This window comes from Mus pahari, chromosome 16 (genome assembly GCF_900095145.1).
Source record: "Mus pahari chromosome 16, PAHARI_EIJ_v1.1, whole genome shotgun sequence".
Lineage (NCBI taxonomy): Eukaryota > Metazoa > Chordata > Mammalia > Rodentia > Muridae > Mus > Mus pahari.
Genome location: NC_034605.1, coordinates 28,319,702 through 28,341,929, shown reverse-complemented (window position 1 = coordinate 28,341,929; position 22,228 = coordinate 28,319,702). Strand labels below are relative to the sequence as shown.

The 22,228-nt window shown below is 44.1% G+C and overlaps 1 protein-coding gene across 1 annotated transcript in view; it reads right to left on the bottom strand.

Annotated features, from left to right (window-relative positions):
* Nucleotides 1–22,228, bottom strand: part of LOC110333859 (cytidine monophosphate-N-acetylneuraminic acid hydroxylase) — a 134,397-nt gene that overhangs the window by 48,270 nt on the left and 63,899 nt on the right. Inside the window, exons 3-5 of the mRNA XM_021215615.1 lie at nt 6,254–6,363; nt 5,857–6,057; nt 379–470 (exon numbers count right to left, since the gene is read on the bottom strand). Coding sequence (XP_021071274.1) covers nt 379–470; nt 5,857–6,057; nt 6,254–6,264 — 304 coding nt within the window. The 5' untranslated portion in view covers nt 6,265–6,363. The remainder of the gene's footprint in view (nt 1–378; nt 471–5,856; nt 6,058–6,253; nt 6,364–22,228) is intronic.

Here is a 22,228-nt window from a genome sequence, read left to right as displayed (position 1 = left end):
CACAATACAGACAGACACAGCTAAGGAGTGTTTGCACAGGCCTGCAGTCTGTCAGGAAACAGCACCAACAGCTGGTAAGTACTCATGGCATTAACAAGCGTTTGCACAGCAAATAAAGAATTTGGTGAACAGCCCAGAGACTAGGTGAATGTATTTGCTCACGGCACATCTGGCAGAGCTGTAGTATCTAGACTATGCAGAGAACTAAAAAAGACTGAACAATGAGAAATCAAGCTACCCAATCTATAAATGAACCAGTGAGAAGAAAAGGCAATTCTCCAAAGATGAAAGGCAAATGATCAATAAGCATGAGAAGGAAGACCTTGTCTCAAACAATCAATCACCCCTCTCAGAAAGCACGCATGAGTGTTTGTTTACCAAGTTTGTCTTGACAGAAGCTCCCTGGAGGGTTGGTATATTTCATGGTGCTCACATCTAACTTCCAGTTGTGCTTCGTGCATTTAACGGACCTGGGGGGGATGAGAGTCAGTTGTACGACACAGTGAAAAAAATTAGTGCTGATGAAGTGTGATGGCATCTCATGACTCAGAAGTCAAAGCAATCGATGGAACTCAAAGTACATGAAAGAAAACCTCTGAAGAGATGATACCGGGGCAGCCAAGGAGACGGTGGCTAATCACCAAGCCACGTCTTTACAATATGAAGATCAAGTCTGTATCACACAACGATGTGCGTTAGAGAATGGACTTCAGGGTAACTCCTTCTGGTCAGGGAGCGCGGGTGGAGTCAGCTTGAAATGAGGCTATTCACACGCCAGCTTTAGGGGAAGAGGAGAAGGATGGTAAAATAATAAAAAATGTGATAAGCAAGCTGCTGGTCTTGAAGACAGCTCTTATCTACAGAGACACAAGAGTGATGTTCTCACAACAGCTAAGTGGGGTTCAGAGAGAATGTAGTCATGTTTATGTATGATTTATCTCTCCTCAGCCTTCACTTCTACTGTTCAACTAGGTTCATATCCCCCAAAATTTAAGGTTTAAGAGTATGATTACCAGATCACATACAATATACTCAGATAAATATGAATTTCAGACAAAGTGGTATGGAGAATATTTTTCTTTCTTTTTCATTTTCCTTCCTTCTTTCCTTCCTTCCTCTTTCTCTTTCTTTGTTTCTTTCTTTCTTTCTTTCTTTCTTTCTTTCTTTCTTTCTTTCTTTCTTTTTCTTTTTTCAAGACAAGGTTTCTCTGTGTAGCACTGGCTGTCCAGGAACTCTCTTTATAGACCAGGTTGGCTTTGAACTCACAGAGATCCACCTATCTCTGCCTCCTGAATGTTGGGATCAAAGGCGTGTACCATCACACCCCACTAAAAGTGAGTATATTTTCAAATGCACATCTCCCATGATATTTAAAACATGCACTAAAATTCTCTTTTTATAAGCAAGTATTTAGGTGAATGTTCTATATTTCTATTCATTAATTTAACTCCATTTCGGAGTAAGACTCAGACTATAACCAACAGGAGACTTTAAAGGAGGTACTGTACAATTTTTGATATTTGCTTGAACTTCCTTCTTTCCTTCCTTCCTTTCTTCCTTCCTTCCTTTCTTCCTACATTCCTTCCTTCCTACATTCCTTCCTTCTTGCTCTCTTCACCTTTTTTGAGGCAGGATCTCATGTAGCCCAGGCTAGCCTTGACCTTAATATATAGCTGAGGCTGACCATGACCTCCTCATCTCCCTGCTGCTTCTCAGCTCTTCGTTTATAGGTGTGCAACCACCATTCATGGCTCACTGCTCCCGACCCTGTTCTGTTTTTCAGTCAGAATTTTATTTTGTAGCCCAAACTGGTCCCAGACAAACAGAAACCCCTGCCTCGGTCTCCCAAGCACTGGGCTCATGGGTGTGAGCTACTATGTCCAGCTCCCTTTCACAGCCCCAGAAAATAAAGCTTGCCAGATCTGGGGGTGTTTAGTTGGACATAGGGTACACCTGGGGGTGCTTATTCAGAAGTAGGGTACAAACCATTTCTGTTTTTATCTTTATAAATTTCTGTTTGTTGTTGGTTTTGTTTCAAGAGGCAAGAAATGTTTTTAAACCAGGAAATGGCTCTTACCAGAAGCATCATTAAAAAAAAGGAAGGAAGGAAGGAAGGAAGGAAGGAAGGAAGGAAGGAAGGAAGGAAGGAAGGAAGGAAACATATAAAACAGATCATGTTGCCTTATCCAGGTTTTGTTGTATCCAGAAGTTTTAAATGTTTTTTCTAGGGTGGCAAGAAAACATAGTCCACAGTTTGATTTATGAAGAATTACTTTGTAGCGCCTTCTTTCTCAGGAACGAGTGGGAAACAACCTCTAAAAATCAGGATGAGGTGTTCCAGATGGGAGTGTAGAATATTCTAGAACCCAAGAGGGTAAGCTGAGAGAACCAAGTGTGGTTGCATGGCAGCTTGATCGGAGGGCACTGGGAGGGGACAGGAGCAAGACAGGAGAAGTGAGAGGGGCAGGAGACAGGAAGGTGTGGGGAAGAATGGGAGACAAGATAGAGGTGGAAGGAGTGGGCACAAGAAGGACCTCAGCTCCTCACACAGAAGTTATGAGATCATTAGACTTAAGGACATGAGAGGGACAGCTCCTAAGGTCCTGGTTATGTGTCAGGAAGGACACTGGATGGCAGGAAGGAACGGACTATGCTTAGCTGTACCCTGAGAAAGATGCTCTTCAATTGGCAATGGTACAGAGGCTCCAGAAGAAGAATGGCAGGTAGAGAGGCAAATAGGAGCCTCCACAGGCATGCAGGTTAACTACTGTGTGCTGAGCTCCACAGACAGTACAGCCAGGTTTGTAGGCTGGGGGATGGCTCAGTAGGTGACAGGCTGGTCATGCAAGCCTGAGAACCGGAGTCTGAACCCTGGAATTCCTGTAAAATGTTCACTCGGAGTGGCAGCATCTAGAATCGGCATTGGGGATGTTGAGACAGAAGGATCTGGAGGGTTCCTACCTGTCTATCCTAATTGGTGAGGTCCAATTGGCTTCAGTGAGAGACTCTCAAAACATAAGGTGGAGGGTGGAGTGGGATTCAGAAAGATAACCTTTATTAACACCCAGCCGCCACCCCCCCCCACACCCCACCCAGCACCAGAGCTAAGCTGCTGGCAAACCAAAACTAAGATTAACTACCCTAAGGCTTTGCGGAAGACAAGAATGACTGATCTGTGGTGAGGAACTTACCATATTTAGATGAGCAAACTGAACCATCAGTTCTTCCAAGTAACCTGTGTGTACAGACTACGGGAAGTTGACACACATGAACAGTAATAGCAGTGAACATCAGTTGGCTGCTTATCATATACTATGGTGATATTCTTTTAAACACTTTTTGTAGGTTTTAAGTGAGTGGGCCTTCTTTGTGTGTGTGAGAATGTGTAGATGCATGTGTGTGAGAATGTGTATATGCATGTGTGTGAGCGAAAAGTCACTACTGGAAGTCTTTCTCAATTCCTTTTCCATTTCCTTTATTTTATTTTTGAAATTTATTTTCAGTCATCCTTATTATTATTATTTTTTTTAAAAGCAGCTTGCAAATAAATAGAAAACACCACACACCCAAATTATCTAGACCCAAAGTTTGTCCAACTTAATAAACTTATATATAGTTAGAGTTGACATTCAGAATGGAACACGAAATGTCTCTTTAAATTTGATACTTTCAGCACTGAATATACTATATGCATTTATCCACTACCCCAGCCAAAACATCCATGACACAACTAGAACTAGAAGAGCAACTAGCACCATCTCCTTTATCCTAACATGTCGGTCATCGGCAGTTACTCCTTCTTCACTTCTTCCATTTGCTCTGAGAGACAGTATTTCTCTCTGAACCTGGGAAGCTCACTGATATTAAGCTAGACTGGCTGGCCAGGCAGCCCAGGGATCCTCCCATGTCTGCCTCTCCAGAGGTTAGCATGACAGGCGCACACCACAGTGCCTGGCCTTTTACATTAACGCTCTGAATCTGAACGTGGCTCCCCTGCTTCAGCAGCAAAGGATTTACTCTCTTGGAATCCTGACAAAGTAGGTGATCTTATTCATTTTCCAAGTGAGCAGACTGAGACTGAGAAAGATGATGAACTTGTTCAAGATTACTCCAGAGCTGGTGAGTCGGGAGGCAGGCAGGCAAGGAGGAGAGAGCCCACTTAGCTTTAGCGTCTCCCTCAGTGGTTAGCTACATATGGAAAGACAGGAAATTCAATGTCTCCCAAAGATAATCAGAAGGAGAATAAAACCTCCATCTCCTCTGAGTCCTGCAAGAATGTATCAGAGATGAAGGAGGTGAGGCCCCCTGCCCTATTCCCTAGGAAGAGACCAACAACCCAAATTGAATATTATCTTCCGTTTCTAGATATGGGTGTCACAGAGAGTCACACTGGGAAGCCGACTAGGATGTGGAACTGTATCTGTAACCAAACAAGTTTATGGGTAGTTGTGAGAATATTCTAGATTTTGGGATTGTCCTCTGCATGATGATAGTGGGGGCATTCTTGGAGAACTCCTCAGTCCCCTCTGTCACTGAACTATCCACCCAAGGCCACAGATAAGATTGATCACACAAAGGAATGACAAGGCCTAAAACCTAAGGACTCAACCCAAGTAGACCAGGACTGGCTTTTAAAGAGTAGGGTCCAGCATTCATGAGGTAACTAGTGCTGACACAGCAGATGCTCAAGAATTCTCTTGAGCTGTGCCAGATAGTTCCCCAAAGCCAAGCAACTCTGTCCTAACGTTGCTGCTGCCCAGAGGACAGACATTCTCTAGAGGGGCGAAGGCTGGCAAAGGCATAGGCTCTTAGAAAAAAAATAATCAGAACCACCATGGTGTAGGGGAGACAGCTGGGACTCTGTCTCTTTTCTAAGTGTAGCTGACAGAAAAATGAAAAAAAAAATCTACTGGCATTTTAGCAAGGTTTGGAAAGGACTCTCTGTTTGTCTGTCTCTCACTGGTGTGTGTGTGTGTGTGTGTGTGTGTGGGAGAGAGAGAGAGAGAGAGAGAGAGACTGTGTATGTATATGTGAGAGTGTGTGTGTGAGTGTATATGTGTGTGAGTGTGTGTGTATGTGAGAGTGGTGTGTGTGTGTGACTGTGTATATATATGAGTGTGTGTATGTGTATGAGAGTGTGTGTGTTTGAGAGTGTGTGTGTATGAGAGAGAGAGTGTGTGTGTGTGAGAGAGAGAGAGAGAGAGAGACTGTGTATGTATATGTGAGAGTGTGTATGTGTATGTGAGTGTATATGTGTGTGAGTGTGTGTGTATCTGAGAGTGGTGTGTGTGTGTGACTGTGTATATATATGAGTGTATGTATGTGTATGAGAGTGTGTGTGTATGAGAATGTGTGTGTGTGTGTGTGTGTGAGAGAGAGAGAGAGACTGTGTATGTATATGTGAGAGTGTGTGAGTGTGTGTGTATGTGAGAGTGGTGTGTGTGTGTGACTGTGTATATATATGAGTGTGTATGTGTATGAGAGTGTGTGTGTATGAGTGTGTGTGTGTGTGTGTGTGTGAGTGTGTGTGCTAGTGTGCACAGGAGAAGGACTTCTAGAAGAATTGAATCTTCGATGAATGCAATACCTCATTTGTGTGCTCCTACTCCTTCAACTCAAACACCCCAATAGCTAGGCCCATCAAGCTAACTTAGAGTTCTTAGAAAGAGAGAAGAGAAAGCAAATCTAAGCCAAACAATTTTGAAGTCAGGAAAACTGTTCCAATGAAACAAGGGGAAAAACTTACTAGAAGCAATTTGCTGACTGGGTCGCTTAAAATGTCCCGGGTGAGCACCCTTCCTGCCACCTCTAACTGCAAACAGGGTCACTGGCAAGAGAGCAAAGGAGTCATGGTACCTTCCATCTAAGTCCTCGATATCTCTCATGAACAGGCCCCCTTGGTGCTTGCAGAGGTTCTTGCACGCCTTTAGGTGCTCCTTCTCCTTGTATAAAATGTACTCTTTCCCAGTGGTCTTATTTTGAAAAAAATTGATCCCTTCCTTGAGGTTGGCAACTTCGGCAGGAGACAGGGACAGCAGGGTCTCAGCTGTCTGTTGCCTGCTAGGGAAAGACAGGCATTACTAGAGGAGCATGCACCTTGTAGGGTTTGAAAGACAGCTGAAAATATCTGAAGCATCTCCCACAACCCAGGCTCAGCGAACCCCCAAGAGTGAGTGCCCTTTCTCCCCACCTTTTTAAATCCATGCAAATGTGCGCTCTGCTTTCATACAGAACTGAGTCCTTTCTCACTTGCCTGTCCATCATCTGCCAGCTCCAGGGTATTTCAAAGCAGCTGCTGGTGTTCTTTCTACTTCTGTGACTCACAGGAGGATGGTGAGGATGGCGAGGATGGCGTTAGACTGCCTGGAGAGTGAATGTTTACCCAACATTTCCGTTCACTATTTCTGTTGATAGTTTCCTCTCCCCTACCCGTTGATAGTTTCTTTTTAAAACCTGGGTCTTCAGTTCAGCTTTCTCTGGCTTCCCTTTTTACACGTGGGTATCCCTCAGCCCCAGAAGGAGTTCAAGTCCTGCAGGACCACCATCAGCCTTGCAGGGTCAGCTAGAACTTGCTCCTGCTTGGATAAGCCTTCTGGATCCATCCCTGACGACTTGGCCTGACCCCCCACCACCACTCAAGAGTACCAAAACCAAGCACCTGGTACGCCACCTGCTCACCTACATGGGTTCACTTTCAGAGCCCTGCCATCTTTACTTTGTTTTTTTCTTCTCCAACCACTTAGCCGACTGCCTTCCCAAGCTGTGCTCATCAGTTAGCTATTTAACAACATAACTCTCTCAGGCACCAGGTTTGAGTGATTTACAGAAAACCTCAGCTGCAGCGAGATATCATCAGGACGCCGTCCAGCTCCCACCCACTTCCTCAGCAGGCTCTCTCTGAATCCTAACAACATCACAGTCGCGCTCAGAGACTTTTCAAAATGAATATCTTTATGTTTTGCATATCTGGGATGAAAACACCTGCGTGTGTGGGGGGGGGGAGGGGAGGCTTCTTTGTATCTATCACTCCAGACACAAAGTGGTCCCAAATGATCTCCTCCTTTCATGTTGCCTTTAAAAATGAGCTCAAGTGTACTGGGATGATTTTACTTGCAGTCTGTAAATGTCTTAAACCAGAAGATAAAAAGAATTGACTCGGGGGGGGGGGGGGGTCCAGGTTGGGGGGGGGATGGCAGGGTGAAGAAGCCACTTCCCGTTCTAAACGGAGGAAGGCACAGCTCTAGGACAAGTCCCACAGTAGAGTTCCACTGTCACATCTGTCCTAAACTCCTCTCAATTCTGTCCACAGCAGACGAGGCATTATTTCAGAGACATGGTTTAAGTGACTACGGTTGGAAGGAATCCAGCCTCAAAACCTTGTGAATCCTTTTACTGATTTCTCATAGTTAAAAGCAAACACAGGCACCAGGCTTATACAGTGGTTCAAGGTGCACAGGAAAACCACCTTCAGATGCACAGGAGAACAGATCTTGGGGTGAATGAATCACAACTCCCTACATTCTGTATTGGAGTGCAGCTGTGTCACCCAGTGGGGGAAGCAAGCGAAGTTATCGGCAGCCCATTCTAGCACCAAGAGGTAAAATGACGTATGGGTGTTCCAGCACACAAGCTTGTTTCTGAGATAGGGTCCCACGGAGCCCATTTTGGTCTCAACATCATTACATAGGTGGTGACAGCCTTGAACTTCTGACTCTCGTGCCTCTCTATCCTAACTGTACCAACACCTACAAATACATCCCCTAAACTTCTCAGACTCGTGGGCATCCCTCCCCAGCTTCTCACTGTTTTGGAGTCTTACTATTTCTCTTCCATTCTCTCTTGGTCCCCTCTCTCTTGCTCCTACCTCTTGGTCTCCTTTGCCTGCACTCTCTTTGTCTTCTTCTCTTGCTCTCTGCCATCCCTTCCTCTCATGGACTGGTCCAATCCATAGGCCGTGTTCACTATACTACTTTCTTTCTCTGCCCTGGACTCTTCCAGATGCCTCTGGCTGTACTTTCCCTCATATCTACACTAAAAACAAAACAAAACAGACAAAAACCCAACCAACCAACCAACCAACAAACCAACAAACGAACCAACCAACCAATCAAACAAACAAAAACCCCTTCCCCGCAACAGTACCTTGAGATGGTCATGTTCTCAGTTTATTCATCTGGTACTGAAACCACCAGCTGTTGTGTAAATGGGTTTCTATCCAAGGGGGCCTGGCCTCACCTAATCAAACCATGCTACTGGTTTGATTGTGTCTGCTGATTTCTGCCACCCACCGTAGCAGACTCCACGTTCTAGAGTCTGCCTCTTTATCTGCTTCTTCCCTGTGATTCTGGGCATCTCAGTCCCTGTGGCTTTTGTGGCTGTGTTATCCTGGGTACCCATCACATGGAAAGGCTCTGCTCCTCCCCCTGCCTGCTCTCTCTTTGTCTGATGGGGAAACACCACCCCAGAGCTGCCTGCTTCCTCTCTGTTGGCTCCCTGGAGCTTAATAAAAGCACACCAGTGCACTGGGAAGCTCCTCTTGTCTCCCCGGTTCCCATCACATGGAAAGATACCTCACCTTGACTATTTGGGACATTTTTCTCTGAATGGTCTCTCAGTCCATTTAAGGATGGCCCACATGAATTCTTGTCACCAGAATGCTTTCCTTCTTCCTCCCCCATTGTCCCCACAGTTCTCAGCTCCCTCCTGGAGTTTTCTTACCTGTACCTAGGAGCTGCCTGTCCTGCCTTGGTCTCTCCCATTGGTTCACTGGAGCCTGTAACCTTCCACAGCTCCCTTATGAGTCTCTACAAGATTAGAATCCTCCCTTGGGTGGAGTTCTCATTCTGTGACCCTTTGCCTCCTTCTCTTCTCTAATCTCTTTTCGTCCTCTAACTCAGAGATTTCATCAAAGCTTTGCTGTCCTTCTGGAAATGGCTTGGCTTCACTACAGCTTGATGGCCAAAACATGACACACTCTATTTTCAAGTTCTTGCAGGCTGTGACAACCCCTACCACTGCACAAGCAAATGATTCCCCAAATCCTTCACCCAAATACTTCATACCCGAGCTTCCTCTGCTCCACCCTCTCAAAAGTCTTTTATTGCTAAGCTTTGCCTTCTTCCCACTCTTGAAAACTCTTTGATTTCTAGGATTTCTTTGCTCTCAGCTCTCAGAAAAAAACCTCTCAAGACTATTGTGTAAACTCTTTATCTCAGGATTTGCAAGTTCATTGGGTATGGTTAAAAATATATAAAATCTGTAACAAAGCTAGCTTAAAACTTGTAGCAAAAGGCTACTGGTTAAAAAAAAAAGAATTTGTTTCAGCAAACTATATATAGATCTGCTACAGCACACACACACACACACACACACACGAGATTAGACATTCCTGTTAGAATATCAGTTGTTCACCCTAGTGATTATATGGTGGATTAGGAACTGTGGCCACTGTATAGCCATGGAAGAGTTATCATACAGTAGACTGCTATCCTAGGGAAAGATAAAAATTTTAAGTAGAGTTTCTATAGAATGTATACTATCTCTTTACCACTAAAAAGTAAAAAATAAAAATAATAATAATACATAAATAAATCATAAACTGTCCCATCTTAAGCCAAGGACCATTTGCATTAACATCAGCAATGAAAAGGACAACACTACAGACCTCAGAGCCATTAAGGAGACAATAAGAGTATGCTGTGAAATGACCTGTTTGCCGTGGTAATGTCTGGGTCCATGCTGCTAAGGGTTGTGTTTGTGTCTAGAGTCTTCCTGCAGCCAGGGTCTGTGGCCCCGTCTGTGGCCATGCTGATACCTGTGGTCTGTGCTGCAGCCTGAAGGCATGTTGGTGTTCCCAGGCAGTGTTGCCACCAGGGGCCATATTGATGTGAGTGGTCTGCATTGTTGTGGAAAGCCGGTGTGGCCACATGGCAGCCAAGATGGCACGCTGGTTCATTGCCAAGCCCTGTGATCCCTGCTTGTTTACCAAGAACCTGATCATGCGCACCTGAATGATCATGCGCTGCCCGCCTGACGCACGCATAGCGTCATACAGCACGATATTGAACCACTGGCCTATCAATGCATCCTGTCTGTGTGCATGGCTCGTGTACAGAGCGTGCTGAATGCTGACTGGATGATGAAGAGTGGTAAGAGACAAGTGCAGAAGGTGGAGGGGGATAAATTGGGCGATCCCCCATAATGAAGGAAGCTGAAGCTGTGGAAGTTGCTTGAACCCTGCCTTGGTGCACGTGTGGTCTTTCCCCATCTCTGCTGGCTGGAGGCCAGGGCGTGCGGCACATTGTCACTGTGGTCTAACTTCAGCTGGAAGTGGGGGGGGGGGGGCTGTGTTTGTGGTCTATGCTGTCACCAGAAACCACATGGCTGTGTTCCCACTGGATGTAAAGAGCAAAGAAGCTACTTTTGTAGTGATATCGATGACTGCAAACACATAGTGGGGAAAGAGGGACATGGAAGACTTCTGTGACAATTCCTACTGCCCCACCCCACACCCACACATAAAGCAACAGCCTAAACAGGAAGCTGTTGCCTCCCTTCAGCTTTGAAGCAGGCTGGTTCAGACCTCACTGCCACTAGAACAGGGCCACCTGGGGTGACACCTTCTGACTTGCCAAGCCAGTTCTATTGTATACACTTGTCACTGCTCCAAGAATGGGGTGGTGGGGGATGGGCCTCCCCCTCTCTATATAAGCTCAGAACTTTATTAAACTTGAGGACTTTGATCAGAAAATTTTGTCTTGGCCTTCTGTTCTTTCTCGATGTTCTTTTCCCTTACAGCCCCAGCCTGCCTTTTAGGAAGTACCCGGTTCGGGTGTGGCCACACTCAGGAAGCCATCAAAGAAAACTCTTAAAAAGCATGATAAGGATGCTGAAATGTAGCTGTTCATAGTTGATGGCTTCTGCTGGGGGTGTGGAAGGGGAAGGACTCTGCTCTTTTTAAGGGGCAGGCCACTGAGCGCTTGACCATGCTTTGGTGAGTACATATAGAACAGAAAGTGGAGTCGTTTTGATTCTTTTTCTGATTTTTATTTTTATTTTTAATTTTTTAGCAGGGAGAGGTCACTAGGGTTGGTGGGCAGACATGGAAGGACTTGGGAGTGTGATGGTGCATGATGTGAAACTCCAAAGAATCAATAAAAATGTTATGTTAAAAGAAAAGACTTTCTCAAAGATTTGGTAAATTAGCTAAGACAGACTATAACACATACACATACACACACACACACTACCACCACCACCAACAACAACAACCACTAAACTACTCCAAAAGAAAATTATCAATATCTAAGTTGTATTAAGATGATAACATATTCATTCCAAAACACCATAAAAGAGTAAACAGATAGAAAGTAAAGACCCATTTGTTTGGGCAAATTACAAAATAATTTTCTGCAGAGTATATAAGAATTTCTGCAAATTCATGGTTAAAAGGGAAATAGGCTAAAAAGATTTAGGCATTTTACACAAGAGAATATTAAAATTATTAATAAAATTTTAAAGGGAGTCAAGTATCTCTAGTGATTGTGGAAATGAAAAGCAAAACCCTAACAAGATATGCCTGCAGCCACTAGATTAACTAAATTTAAATAACCGGCTGGGCAGTGATGGCACACACCTATAATCCCAGCACTTGGGAGGCAGAGGCAGGCAGATTTCTGAGTTCAAGGCCAGCCTGGTCTACAGAGTGAGTCCCTGGACAGCCAGGGCTACACAGAGAAACCCTGTCTCGGGGGAAAAAAATTTAAATAACTGAAAATACCAAGTGTTGTTGCAAGGGGTAGGGGGGTGGGGTGACATTGGAAACTCTGGTAAGTTACTACAGGCATGCAATGTTATTCTGTCACACTGAAAAACACTATGGCTTTGTCTGGAGAACCAGAAAGTACACATAGTTCATGTCTCCCAATGTTATTCTAGTCTCAAAACTAGACAAGGGTATACACATATGTTCTTCAAGACAAGTGCATAGGGATGTACAACCACATTATTTACATTAGCCCTTAATTAGAAAGCCCAAGTATTCAACAATGAAATAAGAAGTTATAGCTGTAGAAGTTTTATAGGTCAATTACATATTATCATATTAGGGTACGTATGACAGAATTCAGTAGGAAAAGAAACAATTTAAACAACTTGCAAAGACATATAACACCATTCACACACTGGGGGAAAGAAGCATGCATACTGTAAGTGCTAGAAAGCTGGCCTGGTGGTAGGGATGAGGGAGAGCCAGAGGGCTGGCCAGCTTAGCTGCCACCCAGACCCGTTCCCAAACCTATATCATCTGTGAACTGCTGGGGTGCATGAAAGGACCAGTCCTGCCAATCCAAAACTGCAGGACCTCCATGACACAGGGCAACAATATAATCCAAAGGAGTCCAGGTCAGGACCCAAATCTTGACGGCGCCACAGAAGCCAGAGACCTCTAACTAAACCAATGATCTATTACAACGAACATTTGCAAGACAGAGGAATATACTGTGGTTATGGGACATACTGTGACACACTACAGCTACAACAAGATGTTTTCTATGCTCTGTGTGTGTGTGTGTGTGTGTGTGTGTGTGTGTTTCAGGGGCAGTTTGCAAGAGCAGAGAGTAGATAAGAGAGGACAGTAAGATGAATAAGACTGGGGTGCATGGCATGAAACTTAATGAAAAGTTAAAAAAAAAAAAAAAAGAAATTCATGCGTAGTCTTATTCAGATAAAGTTCCTCAGTGGACAAATTTAACATTCATTGTTCAATAATGTGAGCAAAATATTGCATCTTCTGTAAGAGAATCATAATTAGAAAAGAATGTGCTATGGATGAATTAAGTAAAGCATGATACAGAAGCAGGTTTGTAGGTTTAAACAGTGTACTGGTTAACTTTGTGTCAACTTGACACAAGCTGGAGTTATCACAGAGAAAGGAGCTTCAGTTGGGGAAATGCCTCCACGAGATCCAGCTGTAAGGCATTTTCTCAATTAGTGATCAAGGGGGGAGGTCCCCTTATGGGTGGTGCCATCTCTGGGCTGGAAGTCTTGGGTTCTATAAGAGAGCAGGCTGAGCAAGCCAGGGGAGGCAAGGCAGTAAAGAACATCCCTCCATGGCCTCTGCATCAGCTCCTGCTTCCTTCCTGACCTGCATCCTTTGGTGATCAACAGCAGTATGGAAATGTAAGCCGACTGAACCCTTTCCTCCCCAACTTGCTTCTTGGTCATGATGTTTGTGCAGGAATAGAAACCCTGACTAAGACAAACAGCCACACCAAAGAAGAAGAAAACTACCATCTCTGCTCCCATGTTCAAGCTGGGAAAAGTAGTACGGACCAGTTCTAGTGTAGTTGAGGGAAGAATTTGACAGGATCGACGTTAAAGTAGAACAGAAAACAGCAGGAAATTCAAGCAAACCCACTCTCTCGAAACAAGCTCATTCGGGAAAGATTATAAAAATCAGAAATAAGCCAGTGTAAGTTACCATCACCTCTTTGTAAGCACGTGGGCAAATTCCTAGAGGAACACAAATTGTTGAACCTGTCTCAGAAAGAAAGAAATAATCAAAGTAAATACCAATAAGCAGATAGAATTGATAACAGTAAATTTCCTCTTCTCGGATGCAGCCAGAGTGTTCTGCCCTTCGCAGAGTGCTAAGGTCACATTGTAGGGAGGCTCTCCCTTCATCTGGGGATGAGCTCTTGGGCCTAGGTCTCTGAGTTTGCCTGCCTCTACTCCACCTCACCCTCTACAACAGTGAGGGACCGGTCAGGGAGGATAGAATCAATGTCCTCTCTAAAGCAGCTCAGCTTAATGTTCAACTTTTATGGCCTGAAAGATTGGCCAAGGCGCTGGCCAACATCAACATTGGGAATCTGCAATTCAGGAGCTGGCTGTCTAGTTCAAGTGCTAAAGCTGTGCCGGCAGGCAGTCCTGCACCCTCCACCACTGCCACCACCCAGGGGAGGAAAGGAAAGCAGAAGCAAAATAAGGGGGAATCTGGGGGAATCAGATGACGATATGGGCTTTGGTCTTTTTGACTAAACCTCTTTTATAGACATGTTCAATAAAAAAGCCAAATGTATAAAAACAAAACCTAAATTTTAGTTCTATAGCTGGGGGTATAGCTTGGCTGTAGAGCACATGTTAACAACACACGAACCAAGAACCAAATAAAATAAACTCTGTTCCAAAAGCGAAAACCAAGCCCAGCGGGCTTCACTGATGAATCCTAGCAAATGTTTATAGAACAATCGCTCTTCCAGAGCAAATGGGCTTCATCCTCCCCAAAGCAAGCATTATTTAACATCTGAAAATCAATTTGTGGAACAACAAAATTGCTCAGTAGATAAGGGTGCTTGCCACCAAGCCTGAAGACCTCAGTGTGATCCCACATGTGATACCCACACGGTAGATGGAGAGAACCAACTCCCATAGTTGTCCTCTGATCACCGCATGCTTGCCACAGCATACATGTGCCCACACTCACACATCATCACATTCACAATCTCAAAGGTAACAATTTCTTAAAAATAAACTCATGTACTCTGTTAATACAATAAAAGATAACCACATGACAGCACAAAAGCCATAGAAAGACAGAAGAAAAACGCCTCTCATCAATAAAATACTGTTACAGGGACTGGAGAGATGGCTCAGCAGTTAAGAGCACTGGCTGTTCTTCCAGAGGTCCTGAGTTCAATTCCCAGCAACCACATGGTGTCTCACAACCATCTGTAATGGGATGTGATACCCTCTTCTGGTATGTCTGAAGAAAGCTACAGTGTACTTATATGCATAAAATAAATAAATCTTTAAAAACAAACAGTTACAAACTTAAAGCTGGAAGAAATTCCTAAAACCTGATTATAGTGGTCTATGAAACCCCTACTTGTAACACTAATATCAAAAGAGGAAATGCTTTTTCCCCCAGCATAGATGAAAACTGATAATGTTTCTTCTTCCCACATTAACCCATTGTCTTTGCAGAGGCTTGAGTCAGAAAACTTAAGCTAAAATAATTTAAAGTTATCCTTCTGTTTTCCATCTGTCCCCCAGAGCTGACCCTGTACCACAGCTCTCCATACCCAAATACTATTGGAGAGAGCTGGTCTCCCAGGAGTGTGAGTAGAGCTAAAGATCATCATCAAAATACAGAGCAGAATAATGGCTAGCAGAGGTTGAGAGTACTAAGCAGAGGGGATTAGAGAGGTTGGGCAATGGCTACAATCTTATAGTCAGATGGGAGACATGTGCCCCAGTGTTCCAAAGCACAGTATTGGTAACTGTGCTAACAGTAACACAAACACTACAAAGTAGTTAGAAGGTCTGAATACATGTACCACAGAGAAATAATAAATATTGGTGGATAAAATAACTATCCCAATTTGATCTTGTTATATACATCATGCAAGCATTACCATTACTGTATATTAAATGATAAAAAATACAATAACTAAAAAGTGAAAGAATTAAGAGTTGAAAGTCAGAAAAAAAAAATCAACCAGAAAATGAACAAAGACCTTTGCAGATAGAAAAACAGCCCATACCTAAGGTTGTAGGCAACCCACATCTGGAGACCAGGAAACTACTCTTTTGATAAGCTCCCGAGGGAGAAAAGGGCAGGATGAAGGGAGGGAAGCATGTAATAAGGAGGGAGGCAGGGAGGCAGGTAGACAGTAGACAGGCATAGAGGCAGACAGACAGGCAGACAGGTAGACAGACAGACAGGCAGACAGNCAGATAGGCAGGCAGGCAGAGAGGCAGATAGGCAGGCAGGCAGACAGGCAAGCAGGCAGACAGGTAGACAGACAGACAGGCAGGCAGGTAGACAGACAGGAAGACAGGCAGGCAGAGAGGCAGACAGACAGGAAGACAGGCAGGCAGGCAGACAGACAGGCAGGCAGGCAGACAGACAGACAGACAGACAGGCAGACAGGTAGACAGGCAGGCAGGCAGGCAGGCAGGCAGGCAGACAGACAGACAGGCAAACAGGGCTCCTAGAGCAAGGGTGGCCATGGTCCACAGTGTAGATTCACCCTTCTGGGATCCTGGTAGAACTGTACTGAGATAATACTATCCTCTTCCTCTGAGCTTCTTCCAAGCTATTTACAGAATGTTGCATTTCCTCTGATACATAACCCATGTAGTCCATCCTTTATCCACAGCTATGGTTCTTTGCTCTTTTTGTTTCTAGTCATACTTTGTCCACATTGGGAGGGCATTGAGTTTGATCATTGCACTGGTCTAGACTGCAGACCATAATACTAGTCTACTCAGGGCCACTTCCTCGGTTCACTCCTACTCATATGGCGGTGAGGTTACACAGAAACCACGAAGCTATTTTTACCACCAGGAAATACATGTACATTCACACTTAACTCTGATATAGTCAGATGAGATAGTGGCGCCATCAGCCACCTGAATTCTGACAAAATGTTTAAAAATACGGTTTTGGACTAGTGCTTTGGAATCATCCCTACAGAACACAGGACTTGGTCCTAGGTCCACTGTCAGGTATAGAAGGAAGATTGAGACAATGAGCAGAGGGAAGGGAAGAGAGGGGAAGGAAGGAAGAGAGAAAAAGGATAGAGAGAGGAAGGAAAATCTGTCACTTGTCACATAAGTGTTCTGTTCTGGACCCTATTCTCAGGTTTACCAGGGAACAGAAGGATACCCAGGCAATCCCTTCCATGCCTCTGTCCATTTTAGACAGCCAGTGTTCTGACTGATCATTCTGTTAAGTCACTGCTGCAGTGAGGGAGAGATTTCTACTTATTGTTGGACACTGTGGTTTGTGCCATGTATTCTTTGGTTGGAAGGAGCTACATTCAGCAATGTATCCTGTTTTAGTTTTTCTTGCACAGTCTGAATTTTTATTTCTCCCCTACATAAGCAAATTTCTACTCTGAGTTGGTATCTGTTATGAACAAGATGTCTGAGTAGCTCCTGTGTTTTCACAGCTCCAATGTTATTTGCTAGCTATGCTCGGAGCCTTCCCATCCACAAGCGTCCAGCAGTCCCCGCTTCTCTTGCCAACCAAAGGAACAGTGCTTGACATCATGGCATGGCAAAAGAAACTGATTTCAATATCACAGTGTTGATAGGCCAGTAACTCAATATCATGCTGTAAGACACTATACATCAGGTGGACAGCACATAATCACTCAGGTGCGAATAATCAGGTTTTTGGTAATCAAGCGGGGAATCACGGGGCTTGACAGTGAACCAGGGTGCCATCTTGGCTCACAAGGCCACAGCCACACCCACTTCCCACATCTCCCCCTTTTTGTTTAATTAACATGTTGGGGGGGTAGCTGTAAAAAGAGGGTCAGTGAAGTACCTGTTTTAGGCCATAAGGCTTGCATCCGTGTCCAGTACCCAGTAACTAGGCCTTTTTTAGGTCCTAGGTGGGCAAAAGTTCTGTCTTAGGCTAATGCAGGGGTGCGTCCCACAATAATCCCGTCATTGAATCACTTTGCAGCCAAAAAACGGGTGTGCATCTGGCTCACGGCACCTCAACATTCCCATCATTGGTGACTTCACAGCTTATGGCCCTCAGCCACTATTTGGAGCCAAACATGGGGCGAATTACCTGACTCTATAGCTGCCACAGCTTGAAGCAGCCTACACTCTTCTACACAGGCGTATCATCCACCACAGCATACCAACACATACAGCACACAGCAAAATTCCCCAGAAAGCTATCCCTCCCAATCCTTGAGGAAGCTGAAGGTCCTCTGGATCATATTCAACCACTGCTGAGTGGTGGCAATCTCCACACAGGTGTTATTCACTGCAACAATGGATGACCGTAATTCTTTCATCTTGTTCGGGACAAATTAGCTGCATGAGAAAAATTCTGAAACTGCACAGAGGTTACACAAATTCCTGACATATGGGTTACACATGACACAAAGACTAATTGCTCCAGAATATCTATCTGCTCTTGGAGCAAATCCACTCTCTGATTTACTAATGAGATTCCAGTTTTCAGCTGAGAGTTAACAAGGGAGCTGAGCCAGCTGCTTTGATTTAAGTGGGAATGAGGGCAGCTGGCTCAAACATGGGTCAGGGTCCCACAACAAAGTTTTATTGAAGCACCATTTTCTACTAATTCTTACCCCCCAAGCTAAGCAGGCTTATGGTTACACTGGAAAGTAACACTGTCTGGAATATTCTCCTTGAAAGCAGAGGAAGTGACATGCAGCAAAGGTGATAGATAGATAGATAGATAGATAGATAGATAGATAGATAGATAGATGTCACAGTGAAGGCAGTTTGGGGGCCATAGGTAGTTACTGACACTTTGTTGCCCTTGCTGATCTTGAAACACTGAGAAGGCACCAACTTCTTGAGGCAGATGTCACCATACCGAAGCATGGTGGCTGCACTTTCCTTCACTTCCTCTTTCCCCATTATAGACAGGAGGTGAGGGCAAGGGAGGTGCCAAGGGTTCAGGTGGCCTTCCTCGCCTGAAACTCAACTTAGATATCATGCTAGTCACTTCATCTCCACTGTTAGATTATTCATCCGAACTTCCCGCCTCTCTCTTGTTCTTTAGCCTTTTTTCTTTTTTGCTGGCTTCTCATTTGCCTTTTTCTGCTTCTGCTGCATGAGACTTTACAACACCGTGGACATAATTTTGAACGTCTCACGGGAGCTGCAGTAGTTGGTTGTGGGCGATTGGGACAATGTCTTTTAAAATGCCCAGCCTGGCCACAGGAAAACTTTTCTAACTTGGTAGCATACTTTCCACTTTTGTCCACCAGGCAAAATTTAACTAAATTCAAAATTACTAACAGCTGCACCAATGCCACTCTTACTTTCATATTTGAAGCAATCTCCTCCTGATCTCTTCACTTTTAACTTCGTCCCTGTGCCAGGAGCGTAACTTGTCCCTAAACCAGGAGCTTAACTTGTCCCTAAACTGGGAGCTTAACTTCATCCCATAACCCGGGAACCTTCTCCTAACCTCACTTAACTTCATCCCTGTTCCGGGATCCTTTTAAATTCGTCCCTGCTCTGGGATCCTTTGAAATTCGTCCCTGCTCCAGGATCCTTTTAAATTCATCCCTGCTCCGGGATCCTTAAAGGCCTTACCTTATACTTACCAAGCTTGTTTCTGAATTTCAAGAGTTTTTCCTCACACAGCACCAGATGCCTCGCACCCCCGACCTCCTCCGTCCCACAGAGGTGGGGCAAAAACGACATTTACGCCAAGGCAGGGTTTGAGTAACTTCCACAGCTTCCCGCTGCAGCTTCCTTTATTCTCTCTACAGCTCACCCCAGCTCTCTACAGCAGTTCAGCTTCTCTCCTCTCTGCTTCTCAGCTTCTCCTCCTGCTTCTCAGCTTCTCCTACTTTATTCTGAGATCGCCCAATTTTATCCCCTTCTACCCTCTGCACTCATCTTTCATCACCCATCATCCAATCAGCATTCAGCACACTCTATATGCGAGCCACGCATGCAGACAGGGTGGGTGTTGATAGGCCAGTAACTCAATATCATGCTGTATGGCACTATACATAGACAGATATAGATTATAAACCCAATATATCATGTATTTAGGGCTGACCAGTTCAGATTAGAAAACCTATCTGGGAGATCATCCCTGGAGAGATACACTATACGTTAGGCAGACAGCAGATAATCACTCAGGTGCACATAATCAGGTTTTTGGTAATCAAGCAGGGAATCATGGGGCTTGGCAGTGAACCAGGGTGCCGTCTTGGCTCACAAAGCCACAGCCACACCCGCTTCCCACACATAGGATGTTCTGCTTGTTAACTCTGGGATTCTGCTACCCAACTCCAGATAGAAACATAGTCTTGGGGCTGGTGAGATGGCTCAGTGGGTAAGAGCACACGACTGCTCTCCCGAAGGTCCAGAGTTCAAATCCCAGCAACCACATGGTGGCTCATAACCATCCGTAACAAGATCTGATGCCTTCTTCTGGAGTGTCTGAAGACAGCTACAGTGTACTTACATATAATAAATAAATCTTAAAAAAAAAAAGAAAAAAAGAAAAAAAAAAGAAACATAGTCTCTCCAGGAGATCCTGTACTTCCAGAAACTCATCCCAAGGGAAAAATCCTTGGGGCCTGCCACTGGGTTTCTAGACGGATTTTTGAAGATGTCCCAAACCTTCTACTAAGAAATCTCCCCTAGACTGATGGACAGTGCTGTGCAGAGTTGGTGAACAAGACTGATGACAGAGTACCTAAGGACTGGGTAGATTAGAATGCCATGCACTGGCTAACTAAAAGTGTAAAAATTGTATCTTAACCTTAAAGTCTTGGGGCTTGAAAACCTCATTACAGGTTGGTGTGATTAAAGAGAGTTTGTATCTGGAAGGAGAAGCTAATCATAGATCCCCATCAAGAAAAGGCTTCGGATGAGGTCTAAGAGATTGAACAAATTCTCTGTCCTGGTTGCCAGCAAAAGGACTTACTTAAATCAGTCATCAAAATGTGATTTTTTATTTAAATGTTTTGCTTTTAAAAGAATTTTATACATGAGTATTATATTTACATTATTTCTACCTCTCCTTCTGTCCCCTCCAAGTTCTCCCTTACTTCCTCCTAAATTCATGATCCTTATTTATTATTGTTACATAGACAGATATAGATTTTACACCCAATATATTCATGTATTTAGGGCTGACCAGTTCAGATTAGAAAACCTATCTGGGAGATCATCCCTGGAGAGATAGATTCTTCTGCTCTTTGCAGCCACTATTGCCTGTAGCTCTTCTCCTAGGGAAATTCCATATCTGTGCTAGCATGTCACCTGGTGCTGTCCTTATGCAAGTCTTCATTAGACAACCATATTGATAAGATTTCATGGATACTACTCCTCGATCTTGTAAAGGCGACGCTATCTTGCTGCAGGTATCCTGGACCTCTGGCTCTTGCAATCTTTCTGCCTGCTCCTTCCATGATGTTCTCTAAGCTGTAGTTGTCAGGTTTGCATTGTAGATGCACAGATTGGGATGGGCATTTTAGTGCCATTTATTCTTTGCATTTTGACCAACTTGCAGATCTCCATAATAGTCTACATCTGCTACAAAAAGAAGGTACTTGGATGAGGTAGGAGAGCTATACTTACCTGTAACTTTCATGACTTTTTTTTTAATGGAGAAGATGTATATTTTGTTTCTTCTTGTTCTGCATAAAAGAGCAGCAGCCAGTGCAACATATTGTGAGCTTAAGGCAGTAGTCCTTCATATCACACTGTATAGCATACAACTTCTTCCACTCCCAGACATTTTCAATGGGAATATTGTTAAGTCTTTTGACATAAACCCAGGGATAGACATAGACAAGTTGCAATATTATATGTGTTGGGAGCAGCCTTTAATCCTAGAACTTAGGAGGTAGAGGCAGATGGGTTTCTATAAATTTGAGGCTCTTTCTCAAACAAAAGCAAAAACTAACAGAACAAAACACCCAAAATAATGTTAGACTTATATTACCATTGCTATCCCGAAATACAGAATTCTTAGAAGCACTTTTTACTGTAGATAATACCTTGAATTCTGAATAACAAAGCTTAGTCCCTGGTCCAAATACTGAGTCTAAGGCACTATCAAAAGAGAATTACATAATGTTTACCTGTACCCATTAGGAAATTTGTTGGCATTTTTTTTTTTGTTATTTCATTGAATTCTTATATCTACCACTCTTTCAATCCTTATTACACTCTAATTCCTTCCAACCCCCACAACACTAGGTAGGTAAGGCATAGACCTCCTTAGGCTACTTCCTGCTGATTATAGGCATCTGGTTTCTAGGGGCAACATGGAGCTCTTCCTTGTCAGAATATCAATGTCCAGAAACCCAGCAATGGCAAACCAGCAATCTGTTAAAAGCCACAGCAGGGAGCAGCAGCAAGGGAAGCAGAAGCCACCACAGGCCCTGGGGGCTCTCCCATTTATACCTTCTCCAGAGTCCTCAGAATTAAACTATCTGCAGCTGGCAAGAATCATGCCCCTGCCAGTACAAGAGGAAAGTCATAGTCACCTGCTGTGAAGCAGCCTCTTATTCCACCCCTGGGATTAAAACAAAAACATATTCACATAGCATAAGTGAGTCTTTAAAGAAACCAGAATTCTCATGACAGAGCCTGTTTTATTTTCTTAGCAATACTATTGAGAGCAGGTTACACATGCATACAGAGAGAGAAAGAGAGAGAGAGAGAGAGAGAGAGAGAGAGAGAGAGAGAGAGAGAG